An 11,550-nucleotide genomic window follows, 5' to 3' on the forward strand; every position below is an offset into this window, starting at 1 on the left:
CAGTTCCCTTCTGCCCCCGCGAACCCCAGAACCAGAGTGGAGCTGGAGATCACCCCCCGAACTCTGCACCCCGCGCCTCGGGCCAGAACAGGGGGGTCCAACTCCAGTTCCAGGCTGGCCAGCGTGCGCGGCCAGGCCCATCAACCCCCCCCCACCCTCCTCCTCCCAGAACCCCAGGCCCAGAGCGCAGGGAGAGCAGAACCGGGCCGCGGGCCGGAGGGACAGAGGGGCCGCAGGCGAGCAGGCTGGGAAAACGGCTTTATTGCTTGAGTGCAGCAGACAGGAGGCGCAGAGACACCCGTCCCCCCGGGGGCCCTCCTCTTCGGGGTCACCGGCCCCTGCGGGCGCTCGTCCCGGGGATCACGGAGGGGCTCCTGGAGGTGCGGTGCGAGGGGTCCTGGTCTCTCGGGGGGCGGCGGGGTACGGGTGGCGCCACACGTCGCTGGGGGCGAGGAGTGCAGGCATCGGCGCCGTCATCAGCTTCAGCTGTGTGTGTGTGTGTGTGTGTGTGTGTGTGTGTGTGTGTGTGTGTCAGTGCGTGTGTGTTTGTGTGTCAGTGCGTGTGCGTGCGTGTGTGTGTGTGTGTGTTTGTGTGTGTGTGTGTGAATCCCTCTGAAACCCCCGGCAGGTGCATGTGTCAGTGCGTGTGTGTGTGTGTGTGTTTGTGTGTCAGTGCGTGTGCGTGCGTGTCAGTGCGTGTGTGTGTGTGTTTGTGTGTCAGTGCGTGTGCGTGTGCATGTAGAGTGTATGTGTTTGTGTGTCAGTGCGTGTGCGTGTGTGTGTCAGTGCGTGTGCGTGTGTGCGTTTGTGTGTCAGTGTGTGCATGTTTGTGTCAATGCGTGTGGGTGTGTGCGTGTGCGTGTCAGCTTCCTTTCAAGTTGTTGCCCTCTCTCACTTCACTGGGGCAAACCCCACCCTGTCCTTCTCCCGGTCGAAGACGCTATAGTATCGCCCGATAAACACGTCTCCCAGGATCCACAGCGGACCGGCTGGGGGAGGAACATCCATCCCCATGAACCCCGACAGACAGACGGACACTCCGGCCTGAGACTCCTACACACACAGAGAGAGGGAGAAAGGGGTTCATACACACACACTGACTGGACACTCCAGTACATTAACACTGCACTGAGAGAGAGGGGTTAATACACACACACTGACTGGACACTCCAGTACATGAACACTGCACTGAGAGAGAGAGGGGTTAATACAGACACACTGACTGGACACTCCAGTACATTAACACTGCACTGAGAGAGAGAGGGGTTCATACAGACACACTGACTGGACACTCCAGTACATGAACACTGCACTGAGAGAGAGAGGGGTTCATACAGACACACTGACTGGACACTCCAGTACATGAACACTGCACTGAGAGAGAGAGGGGTTCATACAGACACACTGACTGGACACTCCAGTACATGAACACTGCACTGAGAGAGAGAGGGGTTCATACAGACACACTGACTGGACACTCCAGTACATGAACACTGCACTGAGAGAGAGAGGGGTTCATACACACACACTGACTGGACACTCCAGTACATGAACACTGCACTGAGAGAGAGAGAGGGGTTCATACAGACACACTGACTGGACACTCCAGTACATTAACACTGCACTGAGAGAGAGGGGTTCATACAGACACACTGACTGGACACTCCAGTACATTAACACTGCACTGAGAGAGAGAGGGGTTCATACAGACACACTGACTGGACACTCCAGTACATTAACACTGCACTGAGAGAGAGAGGGGTTGATACAGACACACTGACTGGACACTCCAGTACATTAACACTGCACTGAGAGAGAGAGGGGTTAATACACACACACTGACTGGACACTCCAGTACATTAACACTGCACTGAGAGAGAGAGGGGTTAATACAGACACACTGACTGGACACTCCAGTACATGAACACTGCACTGAGAGAGAGAGGGGTTAATACAGACACACTGACTGGACACTCCAGTACATTAACACTGCACTGAGAGAGAGAGAGGGGTTAATACACACACACTGACTGGACACTCCAGTACATTAACACTGCACTGAGAGAGAGAGGGGTTAATACAGACACACTGACTGGACACTCCAGTACATGAACACTGCACTGAGACAGAGAGGGGTTCATACAGACACACTGACTGGACACTCCAGTACATGAACACTGCACTGAGAGAGAGAGGGGTTAATACAGACACACTGACTGGACACTCCAGTACATTAACACTGCACTGAGAGAGAGAGAGGGGTTAATACACACACACTGACTGGACACTCCAGTACATGAACACTGCACTGAGAGAGAGAGGGGTTAATACAGACACACTGACTGGACACTCCAGTACATTAACACTGCACTGAGAGAGAGAGGGGTTAATACACACACACTGACTGGACACTCCAGTACATGAACACTGCACTGAGAGAGAGAGGGGTTCATACAGACACACTGACTGGACACTCCAGTACATGAACACTGCACTGAGAGAGAGAGGGGTTAATACAGACACACTGACTGGACACTCCAGTACATGAACACTGCACTGAGAGAGAGAGGGGTTAATACAGACACACTGACTGGACACTCCAGTACATTAACACTGCACTGAGAGAGAGAGGGGTTAATACACACACACTGACTGGACACTCCAGTACATGAACACTGCACTGAGAGAGAGAGGGGTTCATACAGACACACTGACTGGACACTCCAGTACATTAACACTGCACTGAGAGAGAGAGGGGTTAATACAGACACACTGACTGGACACTCCAGTACATTAACACTGCACTGAGAGAGAGAGGGGTTAATACACACACACTGACTGGACACTCCAGTACATTAACACTGCACTGAGAGAGAGAGGGGTTCATACAGACACACTGACTGGACACTCCAGTACATGAACACTGCACTGAGAGAGAGAGGGGTTCATACAGACACACTGACTGGACACTCCAGTACATGAACACTGCACTGAGAGAGAGAGGGGTTAATACACACACACTGACTGGACACTCCAGGACATGAACACTGCACTGAGAGAGAGAGGGGTTCATACAGACACACTGACTGGACACTCCAGTACAGTAACACTGCACTGAGAGAGAGAGGGGTTCATACAGACACACTGACTGGACACTCCAGTACATGAACACTGCACTGAGAGAGAGAGGGGTTCATACAGACACACTGACTGGACACTCCAGTACATGAACACTGCACTGAGAGAGAGAGGGGTTCATACAGACACACTGACTGGACACTCCAGTACATTAACACTGCACTGAGAGAGAGAGGGGTTCATACAGACACACTGACTGGACACTCCAGTACATTAACACTGCACTGAGAGAGAGAGGGGTTCATACAGACACACTGACTGGACACTCCAGTACATGAACACTGTACTGAGAGAGAGAGGGGTTCATACAGACACACTGACTGGACACTCCAGTACATGAACACTGCACTGAGAGAGAGGGGTTCATACAGACACACTGACTGGACACTCCAGTACATGAACACTGCACTGAGAGAGAGAGGGGTTAATACAGACACACTGACTGGACACTCCAGTACATGAACACTGCACTGAGAGAGAGAGGGGTTCATACAGACACACTGACTGGACACTCCAGTACATTAACACTGCACTGAGAGAGAGAGGGGTTAATACACACACACTGACTGGACACTCCAGTACATTAACACTGCACTGAGAGAGAGAGGGGTTAATACACACACACTGACTGGACACTCCAGTACATGAACACTGCACTGAGAGAGAGAGGGGTTCATACAGACACACTGACTGGACACTCCAGTACATTAACACTGCACTGAGAGAGAGAGGGGTTCATACAGACACACTGACTGGACACTCCAGTACATGAACACTGCACTGAGAGAGAGAGGGGTTCATACAGACACACTGACTGGACACTCCAGTACATGAACACTGCACTGAGAGAGAGAGGGGTTCATACAGACACACTGACTGGACACTCCAGTACATGAACACTGCACTGAGAGAGAGAGGGGTTCATACAGACACACTGACTGGACACTCCAGTAGATTAACACTGCACTGAGAGAGAGAGGGGTTCATACAGACACACTGACTGGACACTCCAGTACATTAACACTGCACTGAGAGAGAGAGGGGTTCATACAGACACACTGACTGGACACTCCAGTACATGAACACTGCACTGAGAGAGAGAGGGGTTCATACAGACACACTGACTGGACACTCCAGTACATGAACACTGCACTGAGAGAGAGAGGGGTTCATACAGACACACTGACTGGACACTCCAGTAGATTAACACTGCACTGAGAGAGAGAGGGGTTCATACAGACACACTGACTGGACACTCCAGTACATTAACACTGCACTGAGAGAGAGAGGGGTTCATACAGACACACTGACTGGACACTCCAGTACATGAACACTGCACTGAGAGAGAGAGAGAGAGAGAATTACATGTCTTACATTAAGAACGTAGTCTTTCCCAGTCAGTTTGAACTGCTTCCCTCCCAGACTGAAGCTGACCACTGGGAGAGAAGGGATCTTCTTGCAGTCTATCATGGCCTGAGAGAGAGGACAGAGTGAGGCTCAGCTCACTGGCTTCACTTGTAAAGACAGAACACAGCACAGCCGACAGGGACAGCCCATACCACGCCCATCAGGAGAGGAATGGCTCCAATGGCTCTGTGCAGAGCTCGGATCTCCTGGCTCGGTCCGATAAGGAGCGAGGTACCAGTATCGACAATCGCCTGACAGCCCCCCTTGCAGAGAGACAGCTGGGAGCCCACGGCAACCCTAAGGAAACATCACAAGACATTAACACTGAGCCCAGACATGCCTCAAATCAGATCAATACAGACCCTAATATAGACCCTAGAGACACACCTCACACACACACACAGATTAATACAGACCCTAATATAGACCCTAGAGACACACCTCACACACACACAGATTAATACAGACCCTAATATAGACCCTAGAGACACACCTCACACACACAGATTAATACAGACCCTAATATAGACCCCAGAGACACACCTCACACACACAGATTAATACAGACCCTAATATAGACCCTAGAGACACCTCACACACACACAGATTAATACAGACACTAGTATAGACCCTAGAGACACACCTCACACACACAGATTAATACAGACCCTAATATCGACCCCAGAGACACACCTCACACACACAGATTAATACAGACCCTAATATAGACCCTAGAGACACCTCACACACACACAGATTAATACAGACCCTAATATAGACCCTAGAGGCACACCTCACATACACAGATTAGTACGGAGTGTGATACTGACCCCTGACCCTGGCTATGTAGCTCCCCAATCCAGCAGGTTTTACAGATCAGTAATTCACCAGTTCCTGAGCCCTGAAACGTCTTGGCTGCGATCAACTCGGAGAACATCGGAGACGGGCAGGGTCAGGCCTGAAGGGCCAGCTCCCTGGACTTACAAGGGGAATCGGGTGACCCCCCATCGTGAGAGACTGGCCAGAGGACGCCAGAACCCGGGTCCCAGCCGCCGCAGACTGACGCTCACCCGTCCATGGCGATCTGCCAGTAGGCCTTCCGCGTCACGTTCACGTAGTGCAGCTCCCCCTGGTAGAAGCTGGGGTCCACGCCCCCCAGAACCAGCTCCCCGCCCACCGGGCCCGTCTGGTCCCTGAGACAGAGAGACCCAGACTGTGACACAGGCAGACAGGAGCCGGTCCCCGAGAGGGACAGACGGAGACAGACAGAGACCTGTTGAGGTAGAAGGAGAAGATGTTCCGGGGCAGCAGCTTGTTGGCCATGGCCGTGTCGAGGACGGGGGGCACCCCGTCCACAGAGATGGAGGGGTACGCCATTCCCAGAATCCCATCGAACCGCGCCAGAGCGAAGGCCAGACCGGGCTGCTTCACTGCCTCTGCAAACTGCTGCGCAGGAATGGCCAAACCTGCCAGCTACACCGAGAGAGAGAGGGGTTAATACACACTGACACAGAGAGAGAGAGGGGTTAATACACACTGACACCGAGAGAGAGAGAGGGGTTCATACACACACACTGACTGGACACTCCAGTACATTAACACTGCACTGAGAGAGAGAGGGGTTAATACAGACACACTGACTGGACACTCCAGTACATGAACACTGCACTGAGAGAGAGGGGTTCATACAGACACACTGACTGGACACTCCAGTACATTAACACTGCACTGAGAGAGAGAGGGGTTCATACAGACACACTGACTGGACACTCCAGTACATTAACACTGCACTGAGAGAGAGGGGTTCATACAGACACACTGACTGGACACTCCAGTACATTAACACTGCACTGAGAGAGAGAGGGGTTCATACACACACACTGACTGGACACTCCAGTACATGAACACTGCACTGAGAGAGAGGGGTTCATACACACACACTGACTGGACACTCCAGTACATGAACACTGCACTGAGAGAGAGGGGTTCATACAGACACACTGACTGGACACTCCAGTACATGAACACTGCACTGAGAGAGAGAGAGGGGTTAATACAGACACACTGACTGGACACTCCAGTACATGAACACTGCACTGAGAGAGAGAGAGGGGTTAATACAGACACACTGACTGGACACTCCAGTACATGAACACTGCACTGAGAGAGAGAGGGGTTAATACACACACACTGACTGGACACTCCAGTACATGAACACTGCACTGAGAGAGAGAGGGGTTAATACACACACACTGACTGGACACTCCAGTACATGAACACTGCACTGAGAGAGAGAGGGGTTAATACACACACACACTGACTGGACACTCCAGTACATGAACACTGCACTGAGAGAGAGGGGTTAATACAGACACACTGACTGGACACTCCAGTACATGAACACTGCACTGAGAGAGAGGGGTTAATACAGACACACTGACTGGACACTCCAGTACATGAACACTGCACTGAGAGAGAGAGGGGTTCATACAGACACACTGACTGGACACTCCAGTACATGAACACTGCACTGAGAGAGAGAGGGGTTCATACAGACACACTGACTGGACACTCCAGTACATGAACACTGCACTGAGAGAGAGAGGGGTTAATACAGACACACTGACTGGACACTCCAGTACATGAACACTGCACTGAGAAAGTGGGGTTCACAGACCGTCACGGTGTCCTGGCTGATGAACCCCGACAGGCTGCCCCTCCCGTACTGGATGGCGAACGCGGTGCCGTTCTGGACGTAGGAGCTGGACTTCCTGGAGTCGTAGCGGTGGTGGAACCCTGTGGGGGGGGGGGACACCAGGCATGAGGGGGGCTGGAACGGGCACCAGGACCCCGAGACGCCGAGCTCAAGAGAAACAGGCTCCCTCCTCCTGTGAGCCTCCTTAGTCTTCCTCCTCCAGCAGGTCACCACTGTCCCCTCGTCCCTGGAGCTCGAACCCACGACCCCCCAGACACGAGCCGGCGACTCACAGCAGGCCAGGTCCAGGAACGAGCACTTCACAGAGGGCACCCAGAGGTTGGAGGAGCCAGTGTCGAACACCACCGAGAAATTCTGGGGTGGAGAGCCGATCCCAATCACACCATAGTACTGAGCCTGCAGAGAGAGCAGGGGGACATGAGCACTGACGTGATAGACACACTGACCACACCCAGATTACTACAGACCCTAATATAGACCCTAGAGACACACCTCACACACACAGATTAATACAGACCCTAATATAGACCCCAGAGACACACCTCACACACACACACAGATTAATACAGACCCTAATATAGACCCCAGAGACACACCTCACACACACAGATTAATACAGACCCTAATATAGACCCTAGAGACACACCTCACACACAGAGATTAATACAGACCCTAATATAGACCCTAGAGACACACCTCACACACAGAGAGATTAATACAGACCCTAATATAGACCCTAGAGACACACCTCACACACACAGAGATTAATACAGACCCTAATATAGACCCCAGAGACACACCTCACACACACAGAGATTAATACAGACCCTAATATAGACCCCAGAGACACACCTCACACACACAGATTAATACAGACCCTAATATAGACCCTAGAGACACACCTCACACACACAGATTAATACAGACCCTAATATAGACCCTAGAGACACACCTCACACACAGAGAGATTAATACAGACCCTAATATAGACCCTAGAGACACACCTCACACACACAGAGATTAATACAGACCCTAATATAGACCCTAGAGACACACCTCACACACACAGAGATTAATAAATACCCTAATATAGACCCTAGAGACACACCTCACACACAGATTAATACAGACCCTAGAGAGACACCTCACACACACAGATTAATACAGACCCTAATATAGACCCAAGAGACACACCTCACACACAGAGATTAATACAGACCCTAATATAGACCCTAGAGACACACCTCACACACACACAGATTAATACAGACCCTAATATAGACTCTAGAGACACACCTCACACACACACAGATTAATACAGACCCTAATATAGACCCTAGAGACACACCTCACACACACAGATTAATACAGACCCTAATATAGACCCTAGAGACGCACAAACAGACAGGCAGGCACAGACACACTCGAACGCGCCGCAGTTTCAGGAGGAGACAGGAGGGATCTGCTCACATCCATGAAGTTCATCAGCCGCTCCACCGGGGGCGCGGCCATGGCGACGCCCCCTCCGACCCCCGTCGCAGCCCCGTATCGCGCCCTCAGCTGCTTGACTGTGAGCCCGCTGTCGGTCAGCTGGCGGCGGACAGTCCGCATCCTGTGGAGAGGAACTCTGGGAGAGGGCGCAGGGGGAGGCGTTAACAGTGAGGAGACAGCCTGTCAATCCTTCGCCCCCCACAAATTCTGACCAATGAGAGGTCAGTATTTGTGCAAAAGTCCCACCCCCCACTGCCATTGGAGATGGGTCCAGAAGTCCCCCACCCCACACCTCCCTGTCTGCAGTTTGGTAACTTAACATATCTCTTAAATCACTCTCTCAACTCTTACTTTACACAGAGGGTGGTGGGGGTGGGGAACAAGCTGCCCAGCCCTGTGGTTGAGGCCGATACCCTGGCTTCTCCCCAGACACAGCTGGGTGAGCTCCTCCAGTCAGGACAGGAGGCTCTTCTGTACACAGAGGGGGGTGGGAGTGGGGAACAAGCTGCCCAGCCCTGTGGTTGAAGCCGATACCCTGGCTTCTCTCCAGACACAGCTGGGTGAGCTCCTCCAGTTAGGACAGGAGGCTCTTCTGTACACAGAGGGGGGTGGGGGTGGGGAACAAGCTGCCCAGCCCTGTGGTTGAAGCCGATACCCGGTTTCTCTCCAGACACAGCTGGGTGAGCTCCTCCAGTCAGGACAGGAGGCTCTTCTGTACACAGAGGGTGGTGGGGGTGTGGAACAGGCTGCCCAGCCCTGTGGTTGAAGCCGATACCCTGGCTTCTCTCCAGACACAGCTGGGTGAGCTCCTCCAGTCAGGACAGGAGGCTCTACTGTACACAGAGGGTGGTGGGAGTGGGGAACAAGCTGCCCTGCCCTGTGGTTGATGCCAATACCCTGGCTTCTCTCCAGACACAGCTGGTTGAGCTCCTGGGATTAGTTCGCTAGAAATGACCGGATCGGGAGCACTCGTCTGCGACACGCCCTGTCTGCTCCGGACAGACATCTCTCTGACCCGCTGGCAGAAACTGCCCCCCCCCCGGGGCCCGGGAGGAAGTCTGGGGCGACACACGGAGACCGCAGGGGACACCACACCCCCACTTCCTGAGCACCAACGGCCCCGTCAGTAATAGTCCCTCCCCATCGCGGGGAGGCACAGAGACGCAGAGAGCAGGATGTTGTGAAACACAGGAGGGCTCGATGGAGAAGTCAGACTCCCTCCCCGCTGGGGCTCGATTCGAACATTCAATCCCAGAGACACAGTACAGCAGCATCAACAGCGACACTCGAGCGGCAGGGGGAATGAATGCCTTTACACCAAGAGAGGTGGGGGTGTGGAACATGAACCCGGAGCGACGGTCAGTCAGTCAGTGTGTCTGCGGGTCTTCACTCCTTCATGAGCCAATCAGAGCCTCCAGGCAGGGTGCTGGCTCTAGGACAGGGGTGTCCAGTCCTGGTCCTGCAGGGTCAGTCAGTGTGTCTGTGGGTCTTCACTCCTTCATGAGCCAATCAGAGCCTCCAGGCAGGGTCCTGGCTCTAGGACAGGGGTGTCCAGTCCTGGTCCTGCAGGGTCAGTCAGTCAGTGTGTCCGCAGGTCTTCACTCCTTCATGAGCCAATCAGAGCCTCCAGGCAGGGTCCTGGCTCCAGGACAGGGGTGTCCAGTCCTGCTCCTGCAGGGTCAGTCAGTGTGTCTGCTGGTCTTCACTCCTTCATGAGCCAATCAGAGCCTCCAGGCAGGGTCCTGGCTCTAGGACAGGGGTGTCCAGTCCTGGTCCTGCAGGGTCAGTCAGTGTGTCTGCAGGTCTTCACTCCTGCATGAGCCAATCAGAGCCTCCAGGCAGGGTCCTGGCTCCAGGACAGGGGTGTCCAGTCCTGCTCCTGCAGGGTCAGTCAGTGTGTCTGCAGGTCTTCACTCCTGCATGAGCCAATCAGAGCCTCCAGGCAGGGTCCTGGCTCCAGGACAGGGGTGTCCAGTCCTGGTCCTGCAGGGTCAGTCAGTGTGTCTGCTGGTCTTCACTCCTTCATGAGCCAATCAGAGCCTCCAGGCAGGGTCCTGGCTCTAGGACAGGGGTGTCCAGTCCTGCTCCTGCAGCTCTGTAACTCTCAGTCAGGACGACCAAACTAATAACCCCAATTCGTCCTGGACAGTTTCCGAACCACTGACCATGAACAGGTGTCAAGAGAGACAGACGGGGGTCAGAGCCACAGACAGGAGAGAGAGAGAGAGAGAGAGAGAGAGAGAGAGAGAGAGAGAGAGAGAGAGAGAGAGAGACAGGGGAGATACAGAAACTGAGGGTCCGACAGACAGACAGACAGACAGACAGGGGAGGAGGAGACAGGGGTCAGGGGCCTGTCAGACAGGAGAGAGGGAGACAGGTGTCAGAGACGCACACAATCAACAGTCTAAACACCAGACTTTGTTGGGGTGCTCCCCTCCCCTCCAGATAAGAAACCCAAACCGCGTAGTTTTCGTGTCCCCGACTCGGCGGTGCCTGGGAGCCAGCGACAGGTTTCAGCTGAAAAGCGACTTCCGCCCCATCAGAGACCCCGCGCCCCGACTGCCCGGGGGCCCCGCGTACCTGACGACGGCGTGGGCGCAGCACAGGACGAGGCACACGGCCAGCAGCCCGAACCCCCACCGAACCATGCTCGCTGCTCGGTATCCGCACGCACGGGTCCCCTTGGGGTCTCAACTCGCTGCAAAACCAAACTTGTTTCAGTGAAGCGACGGCTGGAGCTGCTCTCTGCGTCCGCATCCGCACTTCGAAACTCGGGCCCCCGCTCGGCGGCGCTCGGC

At 53.8% G+C, this 11,550-nt stretch overlaps 1 protein-coding gene across 1 annotated transcript; it reads right to left on the bottom strand.

Moving 5' to 3' along the window:
- Positions 1–243: 243 nt before the first annotated feature.
- Positions 244–11,550, bottom strand: LOC148654317 (cathepsin D-like). The gene is made up of 9 exons (XM_088646363.1): positions 11,333–11,550; positions 8,732–8,888; positions 7,534–7,657; positions 7,223–7,341; positions 5,819–6,018; positions 5,616–5,738; positions 4,698–4,842; positions 4,513–4,611; positions 244–1,053 (listed from the first exon to the last, which is right to left on the bottom strand). The coding sequence occupies exons 1-9, from the start codon at positions 11,398–11,400 to the stop codon at positions 892–894; spliced, it is 1,197 nt and encodes a 398-aa protein (XP_088502489.1). The 5' UTR covers positions 11,401–11,550; the 3' UTR covers positions 244–891.

Source organism: Lepisosteus platostomus, chromosome 9 (genome assembly GCF_059453375.1).
Source record: "Lepisosteus platostomus isolate fLepPlt1 chromosome 9, fLepPlt1.hap1, whole genome shotgun sequence".
Classification (NCBI taxonomy): domain Eukaryota; kingdom Metazoa; phylum Chordata; class Actinopteri; order Semionotiformes; family Lepisosteidae; genus Lepisosteus; species Lepisosteus platostomus.